This window comes from Podarcis liolepis (genome assembly GCF_965112155.1).
Source record: "Podarcis liolepis genome assembly, chromosome: 3".
Lineage (NCBI taxonomy): Eukaryota > Metazoa > Chordata > Lepidosauria > Squamata > Lacertidae > Podarcis > Podarcis liolepis.
The window spans coordinates 94,570,779-94,592,886 of record NC_139557.1 but is presented as its reverse complement, the minus strand read 5'-3'; the positions used below and the strand labels follow the sequence as shown (position 1 = coordinate 94,592,886).

Sequence of the window (22,108 nt, the reverse complement as noted above, 5' to 3'; positions counted from 1 at the left end):
GGTCTGAAAAAATAAAACACTTCAAATGTCAAAAGCCAAAGCAAAATGGTTCTTGAATTAGCATTGTAATATTTTGTTCTTTGAAGCACCTTCATGTGTTTTCCAGTCAATAAATTATTCCTCTACCTCAATATCTTGGAGCAAGGGGCTACAATGTATGCATGTATAGAGGTATTGCTCTAAAAAGGACTACTTCAGATGTGATTGTTTCCTTACATGTGAGTGTACATGACTACTGTACCTAAATTCTGTAGGCGGTTTGGAAATTTCAGCTCCCCATAGGACTCTTTCATTTGATGTAAATACACTATGTTGTTACAAAGTCTGCCAGTATGATTCCCCCCCCCCCAAACCAGGCAACATGCCCAGATTTAACCTGAAGTTAGTTCTGGAAAGGAACAATCAGTTTACATTTCATATATACAGACACAGTAATGATCCCCAAACTGGAAAATATGGCATATTAATCAGTTAATACCCAACTGGAAGAAATGGATGTCTCAAGTGGAAGATGCACTTTTGCACCTATATGGGAGCTGCCTTCAGTGCCTAAGGGGAACTGGGAAGGAGATGGACTATCTTTAGCCTCCCTCTCCTGTCATTTGTAGTGAAAGAATGTGTGGATTTGGGAAGGTGACAGAATTAGGGCATCTACGAAGTCCCATCCATCACTGTGGGTACCATGACGTATAATTTGGAATTCTGGCTGACCTGAAAGGAAAGTGGCAAAGTGTTCCAACACAAAGAGTAAAAACTCATTGATTTGTTTTTTTTAGGTCTCTGCCTAAAAACTTTTCCATGTTGAGCCCTGCAAGTGGAGTTTTTCTATTATTTCAGCTGTTTTCTTTGGGGAGGGGTTTGTCTGTTTCCTCCCTCCCCAAAATACAGCTCTCTGGGCTGCCAAGAAACCTAACGGTGAGAGTAAGCACACATGCACACGCTTGGGTTGCAATCCCGTAGGCACTTACCCAGGAGTAAGTCTCACTGAACTCAATGGGGCTTGCTTTGGAGTAGGTCTGCCCAAGAACGCAATACCAGCTGCCATAGCGTCTGGATAAAGGCGGGGGCGCCTGCAGCGACGGCGCCTGCCAAGCGAGAAGCTTGCCAAGGAACCGGGCCGAGGGAGGCATGGCCCGGCCTAGGCCCGCCTCGGGTTAAAGTTCCCCCGCCTGCGACACGGTTTCCCCCTCAGCAACCATGGCCGCGTCGCTAGGCCGGTTCTCGATGCCTGCGCTGCCGTCCTCCCGCCTGGCCTTGTTCTGCGCCTCGGTCGCCGTGGTGGGCCTGGGAGCCGCCGCGGCCTGGCGCTGGGGCCGGCGCCGCGCACGCCGAGAGCTGGTGCGGGTGGGCGCCGTGTCCAGCCTCGCCATCTACCCGGTCAAGTCCTGCCAGGGGCTGCCCCTCGAGAGCGCCGAGCTGACCAAGCTGGGCGTCCGCAGCGGAGACCTGCGCGACAGGCAAGGAGAGGGGGTGGAGGGCGCAAGAGCGGGAGGGAGGAAAATGGAGGGACGAGGCTCCGCTTCCTTTCGAGAGTTGAGGGGAAGGAATGTGGGGCCGGGGGCGGAGGAAGGGCCGCGTGTGTGGTTAGTCCGTCCTGCGGCGACTTGAAGACTAACGGGCTTCTAATGGCACTATAAAGCTCTCGCGGACCGGGGCGTCCGCTTCCTTCTCCCGCGCGCCTGTGCAGGCCGCTGCAATTCTTCACGCGTGGGACAAACTTGGCGCGCAGACAAATGAGGCCAGTTTAGCGCCTCCCTCCCTTATTGGTGTGAGAACCGTGTTGGTTTCGGGGTGTCTGAGCGTCGTTTTTTGGGGAAGGGGGCGGCCCTATTGCAGCCGCTACCCGCGCGCAACGAAGCTTCTTAGGACCCTTGCGCCTGCAGGCGAAGCCCGTTCTGCCTTGAGTGCTGCTGCTGTTGCTACACGTGTCCCAGAGCTTCAGGCAGGCGGTGTACGTGGGGAATTACAATCTGGAATTCTATGACGTTTGTAGTCTTATTTATTAAATTTCTATACCGCCCTTCATCCGAGGATCACCAGCTGTTTGCAATATAAAAACACAAAAATGCATAACATGGTAAGGTAAGTAAAGGACCCCTGGACGGCTGAGTCCAGTCAAAGGTGAGTATGGGGTGCAGCGCTCATCTCACTTGAGGCCAAGGGGGCTGCCATTTGTCCACAGCTTTCCGGGTCATGTGCCCAGCATGACTAAACTTCTACTGGTGCACTGAGGACCGTGAGGAGTTCCCGAGTGCATGGAAACACCATTTGCCTTCTTACCACATCGGTACCTATTTATCTACTTGCCCTGGTATGCTTTCGAACTGCTAGGTTGGCAGAAACTGGGACAGCAATGAGAGCTCACCAATCGACAAGCCCAAGAGGCTCAGTGGTTTAGACCACAGCACCACCCACATCCCTTGCATAACATAGTAACAGCGACAGCAGCACCACCCCCAGTTTAAAAGGCCTTGTTGTTGTTGTTGGCATCCATCTGCCAATGGAGTGTGCCTTTGGGGTTGAAGGAAAATTACACTGCCAGTGGGTGTAGAGACCGATAGGGGAGAGACATGTTTTGTTGCAGCTGGGTCAGATGAAGGCATCCAGTTGTGTTCTGCAACAAACCACTTCATTTATCAATAAGGATGCTTGCTTTGATAGTGTGTTAAAATATTGCTATAGGTTTATAGGTGCTAGCATATGGGGCATCAAAGCTAGACACATGTGCATTTAAGCCAGACCCAGTGTGTAATTAAACTGTGTGCTAGACTTAGCTAATCCCTCAATTAAGCTAAGTGTCAAAAGCCAATTAAGCCAGGACATGCCTCCTGTGTGAGGTGTTACTTTGGAGTAATGAATCATTAGCATTTCAAAGGATGAAAGGGTAAATCTCATTTGCAAATGGGTGGGTTTCCTCCCTCCCTCAGCTGAGAGTTTAGTTCATAAATACAAGGCCAGTGTTTTAGGTAGGTGGCAGTTTAGAATGGCAGTAAGGAGCTAAGCAATGGAGTGGCAATGGGCTGGAGCGAGAGTCAAAAAGCAGGATGCTGATGTCTGTTTTGGATCCAGTGCTGTGTCTATGGGGGAAGCCAGAACCTCTTGGAATGTAATGCTGGAGATCCCTCCATGGTAAATTCCCCTTATAAACCTGTATAATTAAACCATATATCATAAAGACACCACAGTCTCTGTTGTGCCTCGTGATCTAAATGGAATCAAAGAATGCAGATAAGCACTCCTTGTAGTCCTGGAATCTTACACAGCTTGGAGATTGGGGTGGCAGGTAACAATAATTTTCTCATGGCCTGTCAGCAATTTAGGTATAACATTTAAAGGATTAACAATTCTCTCTATGTTTAATCATAGATTTTGGCTGGTGATTAAGGAAGATGGTCATATGGTCACAGCTCGGCAGGAGCCTCGCCTGGTTCTGGTCTCTGTAAATTGTGAAAATGGTCTCTTAATCCTGAATGCTCCAGAAATGAAGGAACTGACCATCCCTATCACTGCTCCTAAGAACAATCCAGTGAAGACTTGCAGGTGATGAATGAATAGGTTTTAGTCTCTCTCTTTTTTTAATCGGGCTGAAAACGTTACTTCCACATATTGTTTTCTCTTTGCCTTCTTGGCCTTTGTTGTTAGGTGTCACATGTCCCTAACTGTTCATGATGGTACTGAACAAGAGTCCAGTATCAAAGACAAAATAATCTGTGCTAGGACCTCTCTCTTAAAACCTGATTCATGATATTCAGATGGTTATATCAAACATATTGTTTTAATTATGCAGACCTGATCACCGTGAGTTCCGCTGTTTTGAGATTTTTCTAGATAATGTTTTATGGATACTCCAGTTTGCAGGAGGTTGGAATAGATTACCCTTGGGGGGTCCCTTCCAACACTATGAGTCTATGATTCAAATAAATAAAGAAGTAATAAGGCCCACAGGCTAATGTGCCCCTGCTTGATTCATTTGTGTTGCCTACCTGAATTCCATTTCCCCCTTCTGTGCTTTCCCACTTCAAGGTGGGAATACAGTGGTACCTTGGGTAACACATGCTTCAGGTTATAGACTCTGCTAACCCAGAAATAGTACCTCGGGTTAAGAACTTTGCTTCAGGATGAGAACAGAAATCGTGCTCTGGCGGCACAGCAGCAGCAGGAGGCCCCATTAGCTAAAGTGGTACCTCATGTTAAGAACAGTTTCAGGTTAAGAATGGACCTCCAGAACGAATTGCGTTCTTAACCTGAGGTACCACTGTATCTTAAGGCTCACCCAAGTTCATCAAAAGTAGAAGTTTGAATAGAACAATGCTTGTTTACTATTTCTGCATTGCTCGTCCTCTTTGAAAGCACATGATGCAGCTGGCACCAACTTTCCCATTCAGCTAGCTAGTAATGTGTGCTTCATCCTGGAGAATAAAAGTCTTTAGTGCTACTACCGCTCATCTCAGCAGGAAAAGTAGAGATGGGGGTGTAGATAAAAAGAGGGAGCTAATAGTGATGAGGCCTCGTGATGTTGAGAGAAAAGAAGTGTATGTTAAAAGAGTGGAGCACAGGAGGGAGGGCCAATAGAGAGAGGGATTTGTTTTTCTGTAACAAATTTAAATATTCAGACACACCCGAAGTGGTGTGAAGAGAAAATGCACAAAGGTCTGCAACGAGAAAAATAAAGTGAACAGCAAAGGGGTTAAAAATAAAACTGGAATAAAAACACAACAACATGGTTCTCTTGAATTAGTAAAGTGGACCTGAGGAAGATTTGAGTTGTACTCCCTTACAAGAATGTCTTCTTTTCAACTGAGGATAAAACCAACGTCCTTACAATGGTATTACCTTGTGTAGCACCTGTCTCCATTTTGCAATTTCCAACAGGGTGTTTGGGCTTGATATTCAAGGACGGGACTGTGGTGATGAAGTTGCTCATTGGTTCACCACTTTCTTGAAGTCAGAATCATATCGGCTGGTACATTATGAGACCGACATGGCGCCAAGAAAATGTGAAAAGATTCACAAACCTTTTCAACCTAATGATGAGGTTAGATAAATAAATATTGTTTTATTGTGAGCATTAATCATTTGCCATCCTGCTTAAAAAAATAAATCCTTGCCATATTTTTACATCTGAATTGATAGCTGATTTTAAAAATGTAAGTCAGGACTAGCCTGGGACTAGTCATCATTCAGCCCGGACACTGAGGTCCAGCTCTGAGTGCCTTCTGGTGGTTCCCTTCCAGCGAGAAGTGAGGTTACAGGGAACCAGGCAGAGGGCCTTTTCAGCAGTGGCGCCTGCCCTGTGGAACGCCCTCCCGTCAGATGTCAAGGAAGACATCTGACTCTTAGAAGACATCTGTTTGATTTATTGTACTTTTAATATTCTGTTGGGAGCTGCTCAGAGTGACTGGGAAAACCCAGCCAGATGGGCAGTGTATAAAATAATAATAATAATAATAATAATAATAATAATAATAATAATAATAATAATACATAAATAATAATTTACTTGGAGCCCTTGGCCTTTCTGAAAGAGGATGAGCCAGTGTGGTGTAATGGCTAGACTAGGACCTAGGTTTAAATATCTGCTCCGTCATGGACAGTGCTATTTTTGTAGGGGGGAGGGGAGGTGCCTAAACTCACCACGAACACCTCCCTTGTTCTCTTATAATGGCAATGGCACCCATCTGAGAACTGCTGGAACTGAGTTCAGGCTGGGGGAAAAGCCCTAGTCATGGAGTCATTCACTCTCAGCCAAACCTCACAGGGCTGTTGTGAGGATAAAATGGAGGATGAGGGGAACTGTGTATTCTACCTTGAGCTCCATGGAGGAAAGGTGGGGTGTAAATGCAATAAATAAACCAGTTAAAGTCTGAGAGACTGTTTTATCGATAGATAAGACTTCATGGGCTATTCATTGCATGGGATGCCACAAATTTTGTAACGTCTTCCTTGCATTCTAAGTACCGAAAGAGGGAAGAGATTAAGAGGTGGGATTTTCCAGAGCTAATAATAAATGGCAAGGCAGCTTTTTGCTATTGCTGCTGAGGAATCTGTGGAATGTGCTCATGATGAATGCTTGAGAGGGATGCCAGCAAGATGCTTATTAACCTGCTATTGTAGTGACATTGGTAATATTTATGTATCTTTGCAACACAGGTTCCCTATAGTGACTGTGCCCCCCTCTTAATCATCTCAGACGCTTCAATGGAAGATTTAAATTCCAGAATGGAGAAGAAAATCAACATGCGGCATTTTAGACCAAACATTACTGTTTCAGGCTGTGGAGCTTATGAGGAGGTAGAGAAAATGTTGTTTGTTTCCCTTTGGTTTCTAAAACAATTCATCCAAAATGTGTGCATGTTTAAAAAGAAACATTTTATGCGAGCATTTGGAAAAGCACCTGAGCTATAGTGTAGCAACTGTAGTATACAGTATGTCTCTTAGAATATAGACAGTTACAAGGATTTTATGTTGGCAGCATTTACAACATGTGTAACTGAGGAGAAAGCAATCATTTCCATTTCCAGACTATTTACAAGATGCACTGTTTTACATGTAAACAGTAAGATAGGCTTTTCATTGAACCAATTTGTATTAATGAGCACCTAACCTAAATGTTTCACTTGGAGTGACATTATCTCTGGTTTCATTTAAAAATAAGCAATCCAGATAGAGGACACAGGGCACAGGGATAGAATTTTAACCCATTCCTTCCTTACCATGATCCTGAAAAAATATATATACAGCAGTAGAACTGGCGTCGTTTTTTAATTTAAAGTAATAGGCATTGTGCAGGTATATTTCCAAGCCCTAAAAGTGATGAGCTTCAATGTTTCTTCTGCGTGACATTTCCTTTTGGAAAAGGATCTCCTTCTTAGGGGCTTGCATGCACATTCCACTTTATTCACTGGTTACTGTACTGGTTAATCTTTGCATAGCTAGCAGAAATATTAGCAGACAATTCAGCAGTCAGTACCCTACTCCAGTGTTTCCCAACCTTTTTTGGGCAAAGGCACACTTGTTTCATGAAAAAAATCTCGAGGCACACCACCATTACAGCCCCGTGACGTCAGCGTGCAGCGTCACGCCGGAAGGGACATGAATTGCTAGCAAATTACATAATCAACTCCTTGAGGGCTGGCTCATCTTCTCCGAAGGCAGAACCCCATTAATTAACAGCACAGACTCACACCATAGCCAAGACGAGGGGGGAAAACCTCAGTCATGCACATGTGGGGGCTAAATGAGGACGAAGACTGGGCAGAGAGCAGGGTTCAAATCACCCCACCTGGCCAGGACAATCCCTGGGTGCTCCCTTGGGCCACTCGCCTGACCCACCTCGCAGGGCTGTTGCGAGGATAACACGGGGAGAACCACGCGCGCCCCCGGGAGCTCCTTGGAGGAGAAAGCGGGCGATGAATGCAATGCACGAAATATATGAGAGGCGACCAGGTTTTGCAGGTGAGGGGCCCCCGCCAGCCTCCGCTTCCAACACCCGGCGCAACGACGCCGAAGTTTCCCCCCGGGCTCGGCTCGGGGAGCAGCGCTGCTCCCCCCCGGCTCCCCTTCGCCCTCCCGGCTCTCTCTGCCGCCCACTGGGGACCCCCCTCACCTGCCAAGTCCGGAGTGCTGGTGGAAGTTGCATGCATGTATGCAGGGCGCCGCGTTGCCATTGCATTGCACTGCACTGCATGCAACGCCTGCACGCATGCATTGCCTTGCACGCCCGCCAAGGGGTCTTCCCGCGGTCCGATGCGTCCCCTCCGGCGCGGATGCAGCATTGCAAAAATAACCCCCCCCCGACGCAGCCCTACCTGGGGGGCAGCCTCCGCCTCCGCGGGGATCCCCGGGCTCCATCCTGCCGCCCGATCTCCGCGGGGGCGCAGGCAGGCTGCGCGGGGTCTGCGCGGAAGAGCCCCTGCCCGCCCGGCCGCCGCCGCTGCGCTCATTCCATGGCCGGGAGAAGAGCGCTTCAAACAAAACGCCCGGCCCGCCAGGCCACGCTGGGAAACGTAGTTTGTGCACCCCGCGCGGGCGCGGAGCCCAAGGGCGAGGGGAGTACGGATCCCGGCAGCCCCCGCGCCGGGGACGGAGGGGGAGAGGCCGGGTGCAGGGATGAAGGGACGGGTGGGCGAGCGAGTGAGTGAGTGGCAGCCGCCAAGCCTTGGCCGAGAGCCAGGAAGGGCCTCCCCGGAGGAGGAGGAGGAGGGAGGCGCAGAGCGGGAGGGAGGGAGGGAATCCCAGGGGTCATCTAGTGACGGCGCCCCAATCGAAAATTTGACTTAAAAAAAAAAAATTCGAATTTTTAAATTTTTCCCGCGGCACACCAGGCAACATCTCGCGGCACACTAGTGTGCCGCGGAACAGTGGTTGGGAAACACTGCCCTACTCAGATTCACTTCTAGTGTTGTGTGGTGCTGCATGGCAGCTACCCTAAGGGAAACTAGTATTCCCTCCATATAAACTTTCTAAGCATTCCTAGCAGAGCTAAGAGCTGGAATGCATATCGGTTTGTTATGGGTTTGCCTCTAAAAATAACACCTCCCATTTCCGTACACACACAACCTGCTGTTGAGATTTTATGTTCTCATTTTCTTTATGAGAAAATGCTTTGCATTTGGTTCCATATTGCAACCTTCTCAGCCAAGGTTATCTCACTTGGCCTTGAAATTTCCAAAAGTATTTTTCTCTCTGCTGCCGCCGCCTTATTTCTGAAATGTTGCAGGTCAGGATGAATCAGGATTTTCCAGTGTGATATGGTAGAACATGCCAAATCTAGGCAAAAGGCACAGTGTCAAATCTCCCCCACATTGTGAATGTTTGCACAATACTGCTATTATAATGATGATAGTCTCTGGAAGGCATTGTAACAATGAGGGTGTGTGTACAAAACAGAAACCTTGCTTATTTGATCATTAACCTGGTTGATTGGTTGGTTCGAAAGACAATGGCTTTCTCTAGGGACAGATTAATATCCCTTCAGCATTTTGGGGCACCAGCAGCTGAGCACACGGAAGGTAGAAAGGCAAGTCCTGGAAAGTTTGGGCTAGAGTCACAATGGGCCCAAAGCGGAAGCTAATAAGCAGTTTCACATTAAGGCAGTATAAGAGATCAACAGGGGTGCAAAGGTGAGATGGAAGCAAGGGTTTAAAATGAGGAACCCACTTAAATGAGGACAGCAAGAAAAAGTGTTGGGAAGCGCCAGATAGGAGGGCAGGGGTGTGGATTCTTCACCCTCAGGTGTCTCGCCACAAAGGTGAACCAGTGCAGAGATAAGGAGGCTCCTACTTTGAGGCTGATCCTGTAAGAGGGGCCTAGATGACCCTCGGGTTTCCTTCTATGATTCTACTGAATTATGATACAGCTCTTTTGGAGGCTGCAGCATGGTTAGTTAGTTTATAGTGGCAATATTGCCATCTTGTGGTGAAGTGTGGGAGAAGCAGCTTTGGCAGCATGCCTGAATTTGGCATCACGCCTGACCTAAATTTCGAGCTCTTAACTGGGAGTAAAAGAATGGTGCCTCTCTCCTTCAGATCCTTAAACAGCTCATTCTAACCAATGTGAACTCCTACTCCTTTACCTCACTTCTTCAGATCCTCCTCCTCCTAGTCCCTCTTCCTAGTCAATCCACACCAACTCTGCAACTGGCAAGAGTGTCCACCCTGTGCCTAAACATTAAACCCAAAATGACATTCAGCCTTCCCTCAGAAGCAGCTGCACTGATTGTCAAAATCCCACGACTGGCTTTCCTCCCACAAGAATGGGAACTTTTACGTAACTAGGCCATAGTGAGGATGAGATTGTGCATGTGCGCACACATTTGTGAAGGTGACTAGCTATTTGGGGAGCCATTAGAGATTGAGGGGAAGAATGGCTCCAGCTTCCCCTTCATTCTTTCCCCTCCCCACAATTCAGTTCTTCTCTTTCATCTGTCCTCCATAACCCTTTTCTTTCTTTCTTGTGTGTTCCAGAGTCTTCTCTCATGCTCTCTGCATCTACATGCCTGCTCCCTCCCCTCATTTTCCCTCCTGAAGCATCTACCCAGCTGCTCACATGTACACCATGTGTCCCTCTTTCTTTCCCTCTTTATTTACTTGATATAATGTAGGGACAATGAAGAAGTGATGATGCAGGGTAGTAGTCAACTAAGATATAGGTAAAGGTATAGGGATCCCTGACCATTAGGTCCAGTCGTGACCGACTCTGGGGTTGCAGTGCTCATCTCGCTTTACTGGTCGAGGGAGCCAGTGTACAGCTTCCGGTTCATGTGGCCAGCATGACTAAGCCGCTTCTGGCAAACCAGAGCAGTGCACGGAAACGCTGTTTACCTTCCCACTGGAGTGGTACCTATTTATCTACTTGCAGTTTGACATGCTTTTGAACTGCTAGGTTGGCAGGAGCAGGGACTGAGCAACAGGAGCTCACCCCGTTGTGGGGATTTGAACCGCCGACCTTCTGATCGGCAAGCCCTAGGCTCTGTGGTTTAGACCACATAGTTGGGATTAAAATCCATTGTTATTAATGGACCTCACATGGCCATATTCGGCAATATCAGCAGGTCTACTTTGATTTAAACTTAGCTGAATACTACCCATGATTGTCTTCACATAGGGGTCATGTAAAAAGCATGCAAGTCTCCAGATGTTGCTGAACTACACCACCCATCATCCTGTTACCATAAAGCACCAATGCTGCAGCAAGCAAAGGCTCCAGCAGCTCAGTCAGCTGCTTGTGGCTGGAAAGCCAGACAGGATGTTTGTGACTGTTGCCATGGAAACAAAGGGGCAGTTCATTCTGTACTGAGCACCGGATGTTAGCTCAGTGTGTGTGTCATATGACCCGTACTGGAAGTACATGGGTGGAGTTTCTTCTTGCTGTTGTCGAGTGCAGACATGTTTCTCTGTACTGATATGAGAGACAGAAATAAAGGATGTAAATAGTTTTCTGTCTGCTTCTTTCCCCTCTTGGGGGACACCAAAGGGGGAGAGATGGTGAACGGTGTGTTCCTCTCACACATCTGAGATGAATCGCCGGGACCTCGCCTGCTTATCAGCAGAGTGGAGACGCGGGGAGGTCGACAGGAATTCTGCCGGTGCCTACGCTGTGGCACATTCCTCTGACCCAGGCAGAATTCCAACAGTGGCAGCCTTCGGATGGTTGCTGTTTTCTTCAATCCATCGGACATCTGGATGAGAGGCTGGTGAAAGGTCCTCCTCTGCTCCATGGAAGCCTGATTTGAGAGGCTGATTCTCTGCAGCCAGAAGCTGACCAGAAGAAGCTGACAGCCAAGCCGATGCTCAAGGTATGAGACTTTTAAGGGCTTAGAAGAGTGAATGCAGAATGATTCATTCTCTGCTTCACGGAGAGCGTGTGTGGGAAAGCAGCTCCAACTTAGAAGAGGCCTGCATACCAGGCATTTTTGTGGTTTCCTGTTCAGGAAAGGAATGTGCTGTTGCCTAGCAACGTCCTTCAGAAGGCTGTGCCTCAGAAAGGAGAAATGGAAAGTTACTCGAGAGGGCTGGACAGTCAGATAATGCTTCAGAGAGGCGAAAACAAAGTTTTGTTATGACTAGGTCCTCACGAACTGCTGGAAGGGACTTTCCAACGCAGCCAGTGTCAGAGTTGCCAGGTGTCCAGAGTGTAAACAAGCCAGCTATTGGGTTTTAGAGGCTTGTGTTTTAGAGTCAAAGCAAGGACTCAAAATGGATGCTAAGAAGGGGGGAGGTTTGCCTTCTCCACCCCTCCTGACCAATGACAATTATTCATCTTGGTCTATAAAGATGAAGGCCCTGCTGCAGAATCAGAGACTGTTTGGGGTGATTGAGAATCCCATCCCAGCAGCACCAACGCGTGCTTGGGAGTCACAGAATGTGAAGGCTAGGACTGCTATAATTCTGTGCGTGTCAGACTCGCAGCTTGTGCATATACAGCATTTGGAATTTGCGCAAGAGGTTTGAAACGCGCTGCGTACAACGCATCAGAGAGATGCTGGTTCTTCAGCGTTGCTGTATTTTGAGAAGTTGACCAATCTGAGATTAGCGCCTGATGGAGATGTTCAAGCGCACCTGACAGAGATGAAGTATCTGCGTCAACAGATGGTGGAACGCAATTTCCGTCTACAGGAGGAAGTGTTTTGCTTCATGATGATAAACAGCCTTAGCCGCACCTACAAGGTTGTTGCCAGTCAGCTTGGTTCGCTACCTGCTCAGCAGCTAACCGCGGAAAGAGTCTGTGCTGTGGTCCTGAACGAACACGACAGACTTGCTGCACTGGAAGTGAAAGACAGGGGGAGGCAAGAACAGAGTTCGAGTCTTCCCACTGCTGATAGTGCTACTGGTGATGCTGTAGCATTGAGTGCCGTCCGATGCTATAATTGTGGACAGACTGGGCATCTACAGCGAAACTGTAAGAAGCCGCGACAGTCAAAAGGAGCCAAGAACAGCTCTACGAAGCCTGAGGCGTCAAGCAAAAGCCGTACCAACTGCCAGGTGAAACCTGCAAAGGCTATGATGGCGAAAGGAACCACGCCAGATGTTGGGAACGCATTCATAATCGATACCGGCGCCACGAAACATCTCTGCCCACACAGAGGACTGTTTTCAACGTTGAAGAAGCAAAGCTTCACTGTGAAACAAGCCAACGGTCAAGAACTGGAAGCTACCGGAATTGGAACTGTGTATCTTGAGAGTCTGAACTTGACTATAAGCGATGTTTACCTGGTTCCAGAACTGAAGTTTAGTCTGCTGAGTGCTTCGCAGATTGCAAAAAAGGGACTAAAACTGTACTATGATGCTAAAAGATGCAAGATCTACAAAGATGGAGAACTGTTTCTAACTGCCAAAGAGAAAGATGGACTGTATTTGTTGACTTTTGATCAAAGTGATTACATGAAATGTAATACTTTTGATTCTAACGAATTTTCTCTTGCAGGTCTGACCAACAAAGTGAGCACCAAGAAGGTGGCTAAAAAGGTCGACAGAGCTTTTCAGCGGGTGTATGCTGAAGTGATTGGTCCCCTAGAACCATCTAGAGGCGGTGCAAAATATTACCTTTTGTGTGTTGATTGTTACACTAATTATTCTTGGGTTTACTTGATGAAGAAACCGCAGGAAACTTTAGAAAAGTTTCAAGAGTTTTGTGACAAGGTTAAAAGTATGCATGATGCTAACATTGATTGTCTTTTCACAGATGACAAGCCAGTTTTTCTTTTACAGGATTTCCAGAGGTTCCTGGATGAGAAAGGGATAAGACACAAACTTGCTACTTCCGAAGAAGCATGGAAGAAATGTGTCTGTGTTAGGGTGAACAAAGAATTGCAAAAGGGGATGCATGCGCAATTGCTGAGTTCACATTTGCCACATGATTATTGGGCTGAATCTTTAGCGTCCTATCTTCATGTGTGGTTGAGGAAAGTCTCAACAGAGTTGGGATGTTCTCCTTTTGAGAAGCTGTTTAATAGAAAACCTTCTGTTGCCTATTTTAAGGTTTTCGGGTCTCATGTGAGAACAGAAACTCCAAGTGGGGTAAAGAATGCCAGAGGCATCTTTGTGGGTTATGAAAAAGGTCTCTACAGAGTAATTTTGTCTGAATCTGGTCAGGTGATTCTCACAAAATTTCTAGAGAGTGCTCCTGAACAGGAGAGAGTGATTGTTCACACTTTTTCTACAGATGATTCTGATGATGATGATGATGAGTTTGATCTTATTGAGTTCAGTGGTACTGATGATGATGACAGCGATAGCTCAGACAGCTCAGTTGTCACAGTCATTGAGAGGAAATCTCAAATAATGACTAGACCCTCAGAAAAGGAGGATGAACCACTGATTAAGCTTACTACTGGTTCTCCAGAGAGTTCAGAGGCTGAACCAGAAAGCAGAGAAGAGCAGCAGCTCTTACGTAGGTCTGAGAGAGCAACGAAGGGTGTACCACCCAAGAGGTATTCAAAGGAGTTTGCTAACCTTGCATATGTTGCTGTTGTAAACGATCAAGGACAGATTAAAGCAGTGTCTGAGTCAGAGACAAAGGCACAACAGAGAGTTGTTAACCAAGGTAATGCTAAGTCACACAACCAGAGAGGTACATTGGTAAAACCAGTGGCGGGTAGTTCCAAGGGTGGAACTGAAACAACAGGGGAATGTTATAAGTATAACAACTGTTTGTTTTCTTCTCTGGATGACGCTTTGCTCGCAGCACGCATTGATACTTTAGGGGGAGTATGTTACCATAAAGCACCAATGCTGCAGCAAGCAAAGGCTCCAGCAGCTCAGTCAGCTGCTTGTGGCTGGAAAGCCAGACAGGATGTTTGTGACTGTTGCCATGGAAACAAAGGGGCAGTTCATTCTGTACTGAGCACCGGATGTTAGCTCAGTGTGTGTGTCATATGACCCGTACTGGAAGTACATGGGTGGAGTTTCTTCTTGCTGTTGTCGAGTGCAGACATGTTTCTCTGTACTGATATGAGAGACAGAAATAAAGGATGTAAATAGTTTTCTGTCTGCTTCTTTCCCCTCTTGGGGGACACCAAAGGGGGAGAGATGGTGAACGGTGTGTTCCTCTCACACATCTGAGATGAATCGCCGGGACCTCGCCTGCTTATCAGCAGAGTGGAGACGCGGGGAGGTCGACAGGAATTCTGCCGGTGCCTACGCTGTGGCACATTCCTCTGACCCAGGCAGAATTCCAACAGTACTGAAATGTGTCTGTACTGAAATGTGTCTGTGTTAGGGTGAATAAAGAATTGCAAAAAGGGATGCATGCGCAATTGCGCATGACCATTGGCCATGCTGGCTGGAACTGATGGGAGTTGGAGCCCAACCCACCTGGAGAGCCACAGGTTCCCTGTCCCTGTGCTATTGCAAGTTTTTGTCAGCATGTGGTGACTTTCAAGTTTTTTCATATCAGGTTGCTTCCACAAAACCACTTTATCACATGAAAACTGGGTTGGAAAGGCCCCTTTTGATGCCTCTTCCACCAGTCATGGGAATTTGGTTTTGAAGAATGTAATAACTAGCCTTTCTGGCTCAGAAGAACAGTCCATGTAAGTAACTAGCCCATCTGCTAGGCTAAATAATTCCAGATGAGGCAAAAGAAAAGTACTAATATAATGCTTCTTTCAGTCTTGTGGTTTAGCAACATCTGACCCTTTCATTAGAAAAAAACAACAACTCCATTTTAGTTTTAAGCAGCTGCACATCAGCAAATAGGGGGTGAAATCTGTTGAACTTATAAGAAGTTTAGTATGAAAGTAAACACAAATTGTTGCTTGATTTTCCCTTAGGATACCTGGGGCAAAGTTATAATTGGTGATGTGGAACTGAGAGAGGTGATGGCATGTGGCAGGTAAGCTTGGGGTTGGCAAAGGGAATAATCAGCTGTTTGATCCTGTTTCCTACAAAATGTCGTTTGCCATTGCAGATGTCTTCTTACAACTGTTGACCCAGAAAACGGCATCATAGACAGAAAGGAGCCACTGGAAACACTAAAAAGGTAAAGTATGACAGCAATCATGAACAGTTACACGTCTGGCATAGTGTTGGGGTGCTCCTCATTTATTGCTGGCAGCAAAATGCTGGTCTGTATCTTCGCCAATTTAACCCAGGTTTACCTTTCTGGTGGGGTGGGTGGGATTGATTTGGGAAGGGAAAACACTGTTGCCAATGACCTGCTTGTGATATCTCAATAACCCATTTGGAAGTTAGGCCCCTATCTGGAAACACCATTGCTCAGTAGATGAGTGCCACTGCTAATCTGAAGCTAATCCTACGTCCTGTGTTCCTTGAGACTTACACCCAAGTACCTTGTGTAGGACTGATGTGTATGCCACTTTTTAAAATTTAAAAATATGGCCTGTATTTGGGTAGTATGCATTTATGTCCATCGACTTTACCTTCCTGCATTACTGCATATATTTCTAGGTCTTCATACATGATGTTCAGCACTGAAGGTAAACGAGTTCACTTGACTAGAGAGAACTCAGAGTAACTTCTAAGTTAAACATACAAAGGATTGCTCCCTGAGTCAAATATCTTTTTTAACTTTTCGGTTTTGGATCAGGGTATTAAGAGGCAGCCAGTGATCTAGACTACCATTTGAAAGTCAGCTTCAAACTGATGCTCAGAAAACAGGTATAGCTGTATCTAATGCAAGCAATTTGCGTACAACTCCCCTTTTGCATGATATGCTGAAGATCCCGTTTGGGGGATAAAAAGCAATGCAACAATCCTTGCCTATTGAGATCAATAAGGTGTCTTCACTGTACTCTTTTCGGCGCCAGCTAAAAGCATTCCTCTTTAGACAAGCCTACACAGAAGCTTAGAAAGTTGAGGCAACTTTAATCTGTTTTAGTATTTTAACTTTTGTTTAATTTAAAGTACGGTTGTAATTTTTCTTGATTTTACTGTTTTATCTTTTGCAAACTGCTTTGGATCCTCCCCCCCCAATTGAACAGTGTATAATTTTTATGAAATATGCAAACAAACAGGGGTTCAAATTTGGATCTGCTATGGGTCAGGGCTAAGCTGTGTGGAGACTGTTTTTGCTTGAAACCTCTCCATGCTTATCTCAAATGTCTAGTAGTGTAATTTGCCAAGTCTCTGCACGGAACAGGGGTGGTCCTCCAGATGTTACTGGACTCCCAACTCCCCTCATCCCTGACCATAGGCCATGTGTGCTGGTGCTGATGGGAGTTGGGATCCAACAGCATCTGGAAAGGTTCTCCACCCCTGATACAGAATGTCTAAGACAGCACTGGTAAACTCTACATTCAGTTGAAGCTGATGGGAAACTTGATGCAAACCTGAGGCTCCATGTGGCAAGCCATGCTAGATGCAACAAACAGGGAGAGGTAGCCTTTCACTTACATAACCTAACATGTAAAGTAGCCTGAGTGTTGCCCACTGAAACACCACAGAGTACTGTTGCTATTACTTCTCCTAATATTGATGTAAACATTTATTTAGCATCAGTAATGCTGCTTAGTTCTGTGACTGCCTCTCCTGGTATGTCCCACAGAGGACCTTACGGTCTTCAAACAAAAACATCTTGGAGGTCCCGGGCCATAGAGAGGTTAGGTTGGCCTCAACCAGAGCCAGAGCTTTTTCGGCTGTGGCTCCAATCTGGTGGAACGCTCTGTCACAAGAGACTAGGGCCCTGTAGGACTTTCCGTAGGGCCTTCAAGACAGAGCTGTTCCACCAGGCCTTTGGCCAAGGCACAGCCTGACCCCCTCCTTTGGTAATTCTACCCAGAACTCTAGCCCAATGGTTGCCATAAATTTGATGTGAACTGATTTTATAATGAATTGATTTTAGAATGCTGTATTATTTTACTGTTGTTAGCCGCTCTGAGCCCAGCTTCGGCTGGGGAGGGTGGGATATAAATAAAATTTATTATTATTATTATTATTATTATTATTATTATTATTATTAAATATAGTACCCTTAGAAGAGCAGAATATGAAGGGCATTTTCTTAGTTAATTGTAGTACAGTTGTGCAACACTAATTAAATTATGCTGCAACAATTATTAATTCATTCACTCATTGCATTACATTTCTATACTGCTCCCCAGTAATTTCGTGTGAGCTTGTTGATTAATTAATTAACAGTGCAACTCAAACAAGAAGTAAGTTTTAATTGAATTCAGCAAGACTTACTCCCACATAAGTGGAGTTAGGATTGCAGTCCTAAGCATTATTTGATTAACCATTTCAGGCCAGGTCTGAAAATTAAGGGGAAACTTGGATTTTTTAAAAGTCAGTTTTGGTTCCGGCAGATTACCATAATAGGAAATGTAAAAGAGTACATTAAAAACAACAGTTACCGTCTTGCAATGAACGTTAATTGAAAGTTATCTCATGCTTCCCTCAATATCTCAAAAAAGGCACCACTATTGATATTTTGGTAATATACAAATGTATTTAATTGTATTGTTTAATTAATCATCTTCCTCTAAAACTATTAATCAGCCAATAAGTCTTGCTTGGCTGACTGCTCTAATGATAACACAGAGGATCTCACAGGTTTCTGTCCCATAATCTGGTCTATCATATAACATTATCCGTCTAAATTTGCTGTAATAAAGCTTGAAGGTCTTATGCAGCACAGCCAGCGTCCAGGATTTTGCTAAGCCTTTAAGCCATTATAAATACAACTAAGTGTAAACTTTCAAGGGGGGCACCATAAATTTGGGCGAGAGAAGGTCTTCCGCAATCATCCCAAGAGCTCATCTGGCAAATGCAAAGTGCCTTCCTTGTCTGCGTGGGGAGAGTTTAGCATGACAGGACACTAAATCTCAGCCAAGTAAATGGTGAAAAGAAAATAATTCTCCTACCACTCTATCTCCACAATGTCCAAACAGCAAAAGTGATTCCTACCCCTCCATGCCCCCCATCAGTTACTTGACAAGCCCACAGCAGCCAGGGAAATAAATTTCAAAGGTACCCAAGAGGTTTTAAAAGCCATTTTAACTCTTTCAGCTCCCTTCACAATTCACTTTTGTAAGACACCTTAGGAAAGCGAATGAGACGCTATTCTCAAAAGATGGAAGACTCTGCACGTCATTTAAAGTACCACTGTTACAGCTACAGACTTGGAACGTCGCCATGCGAAATACTTTTTCTTGAGTGTTGTTGCCAGGAGTAAAGCTGCTGTGTAAAAAGCAGGTGCCCTGACAACTGAGCTATGGGCCCTCCTTAGAAGAAGTGCAGGATAAAAATAAATAAATGTAAAACTGGACCCTATGAGCCCCCTCGAAAGTTTTAAAATGTGGGGCAGCTGTGTGAAGAAACAGTCACATTGTGTGGGTAAATTTAAAGGTGACAGTGTTTTTCTCACAATGTCCCCTCACAATGTAACCCCTTTCTTCACATGCTAACAGTCCTTTGCCATAATTTCACTAATAAAGGTCCTATTTTTTTCTTTGCAGCTACCGCATGTGTGATCCCGCGGACAAGCATCTCTACAAATCTGCCCCCTTGTTTGGGAGCTTTTTCACAGTATCTAAACTTGGAACCATTAAAGTTGGAGACCCTGTCTATAAGATAATCGAATGTTAGGAAGGGGTCAGAGGACTCTTTGCCTTAAAGTGCTTATCTGTTCAGCAGTTGCAATGTTGTTATCATAGGGCACAAACCAGCCAAATTTCAGCATTTAAAAATTCCTACTGATATCAGTGAAAGAAATTTAAGCACCTATGTGTCTTGTTCATTCATGTGCCAAGTGTTTAGTTTTGGCTAATTTGTGCCCATACTTCCTGCCGGTTATAATTTTACTTGGCTTCTTAGAGAAAAAGACCTGCATTGTAATTTGTAACTCAGATTCGTATAATGTTACCAGATAATTGTTTATTACAACATTTTGAACTGAACTCTCGAAAGATGCCGAAACTTTATGGGGGTGGAAACAGGAGTCCTGTGGTATACTGTGAAGACTAACAGATATTTCTTTGTAGGCAAGATCACTTTGTTATACCCATGGTATTATCCTTAGTGTCTCTCTCTTGTTTTTTGGTCACTGTTTTGGAAAGGCAGCATTTAAAATAGATAAATAGATAAATAAATAAATATCTGTTAATTGATTATATCTGCACATGGCATCATAATGAACTATGTTAAATGTGTCCAGGCCTAATGTTTTAGACATGCCACAGCTCATAATTCTTACTGCAGGGAAGGCCATAGTCCTTGGAGGGCAATCTGAGTTAATCTGTGATAAATGGTAGACTGATGGATCAATGATGTGTTTGATAAGACTGTGTTTGTTCATGGGAACAGATGGCACCCACCTGCAAGTTCATTTGATTTGAATGAATAGTCACAATTAGAGAGACTGCAGTTAAAAAACATGTGATCCTTGTGTTGTATATACATTTGAAGACACTTTGTAAAAGGCATTCTTGCAGTGCAATCATAAACATGTTTATTCAGAAGTTGAATTCATTGGGGCTTGCTCCCTAGTAAGTGTGCTTGTGATTGCATTTACTTGGGAGTAAGTTTTGTTGAACTGGGAGGTACTTCTGGGTAGACATGTGTAGGATTATACTGTTAGTGTCGCCTGTGAAAAGACTTAACTTTGAGAGTCCTTCCTGAAAACCTGAACAGTAGATTCAGCTGATACTTAAAAAGATGTACTGCTAACTTTATCAGCAGCCCAGTGCTGCTCCCCCCAGCACAGAGAGACATTTTTAAAAATTAAGGCCAGATCTAAATAAAATGTCACACAGTGCTTAAACTATTAGATGGACACTCAGATAAATCTGTAAGGAGTTTGGGGGTGGGGAAGGTGTGAATAGAAATGGCAAAATGCTCGTGTGCCAATTCCAATATTAATTTTAGTGATCTAAGTTAAAGCGGAAGGCAAGTGTAGTGAAATACCAGATAAAGTGAACCCCTAGAGTCCATTTTGGGGGCCTAATCTGGCCCAAAAGCTCAACAAGTTCAGTCCTAAAAAACAACTTTGTTCGGCCCTCACGCATGTTCACTTCATCAAATCTGGCCCTCTTTGAAAAAAGTTTGGGCACCCCTGCCCTAGAACAAAAAAAGAATGAAGTAAATATGCTCATTCTTACTTCCACCCTGGGGTTTGGACTTTGCAGGTGGGATGTCTATGCATGGCATTGCATTAGCCTCAGTTATTAGTCCTTGCATAAGTAGACTGAGGCGACAATTCCAATCTTCTTTAACCTGGGAGCAAACCCCATCAAATCCAACGCAAGTTACTTATGAGCATAAACAGTTAGGGTTACACTGTGAGGTTGCAATCCTACACACTTAACTTGGGAGTAAGTCCCTTGAAGGTCAAATGGTGCTTACTTCTGAGTAGATATACATAGGACTGCACTGTTTGGCTGCAATTCCAAAGCACTTATTTAGGTATAAGTCCCACTGAATGCAGTGGTTAAGAAGGAATCACTGCAGCCCAGTGATGGTAGCATTCCTCCAAGTTTTGCATGGACACCATATATTAATTTATATGCCCAAGGTATTTAGATCAGGCATAGGCAAACTTGGCCCTCCAGATGTTTTGGGACTGCAACTCCCATCATCCCTGACCACTGGTCCTGTTAGCTAGGGATGATGGGAGTTATAGCCCCAAAACATCTGGAGGGCCGAGTTTGCCCATGCCTGATTTAGATCTTTGTAAGACAAAAATGCTCCATATTCTGAAGTGCCCCCATTGCAAAATGGAAACCCTATTAAGTCTCATCGATTGTATTTCTTCCTGGTGGCCCCCTCCTTTTGTTCCTTAACTATAGATGTGACACCCAAGAAATGATGGCACATGAGGCAAGAGAAACAGATCAAAAAGGGGCCACCATTTTAGCTTCTTGCTTGTTGGTCTGTGTTCAGAAGAGTGGGCTGGCTTTAGCAGCCTCGCTAGCCTTTGAGCGCATGCTCTGTGGGCTCCCTGTGACAGCTGCCGGGATCTTCTTTCTTTCCTGGAGCTCTGGTTAGCGTCAGTTAGGAAAGCTTTTGGTAAACAACTGACTAATTGATCGCTCAGCTTTCACATAGCTACCGCCGTGCTGCGCCCACATCTGTGTACCGTTCCTGTCACCCTCATGCCATAACATTGGAGAAATGATGGCTGTTTCTTGGAGATTCTTCTGTAGGCCTCGTTGCCAAGACCAAAGCTGTAATGGTTTGTTATTATGACCTTTTGTTATTCCATTAGGGCTCAATTGCTCGGAGAAGAAGGGGAAAAAGACATGTGCATACTTTAGGAAAGTTTTCACTCTTTCCATTGACCTGACATCACAGTTTATACTAGAAAATGTATTAATGACAAAGTAGTGTTTTCATGTCAGGAGGACCAACTTTAACAGCTATAATCTGCCCTTAGTCATCATAAATATAAATGTATTGGTAAAACAGATCTTGTTAATGCAGCCAAGATAAATGCTAGGCTATATTTCAAACCAATTGAAGCGCACAGAAAGAGAGGCTGTGTGTGTGTGTGTGTGTGTGTGTGAGAGAGAGAGAGAGAGAGAGAGAGAGAGAGAGAGAGAATGTGTGAGTCAGCTGAAAAACACACTATTGTCAAATGGCTGTTAACATGATTCCGCCTTTGCTTGTTTTTCTTTTTGTAGAGCAGTAATTATCTACTTGAGGCCTTTGGA

At 45.2% G+C, this 22,108-nt stretch overlaps 1 protein-coding gene across 1 annotated transcript; it reads left to right on the top strand.

The window, feature by feature from the left end:
• The first annotated feature begins 851 nt into the window (after window positions 1-851).
• Window positions 852-19,563, top strand: LOC310703666 (mitochondrial amidoxime reducing component 2-like). Its single transcript, XM_083496160.1, has 7 exons — window positions 852-1,457; window positions 3,367-3,540; window positions 4,873-5,035; window positions 6,151-6,291; window positions 15,272-15,333; window positions 15,409-15,480; window positions 18,917-19,563. Exons 1-7 carry the CDS (start codon window positions 1,198-1,200, stop codon window positions 19,044-19,046), a joined length of 1,002 nt encoding a protein of 333 aa, XP_083352286.1. The 5' UTR covers window positions 852-1,197; the 3' UTR covers window positions 19,047-19,563.
• Window positions 19,564-22,108: the final 2,545 nt, after the last annotated feature.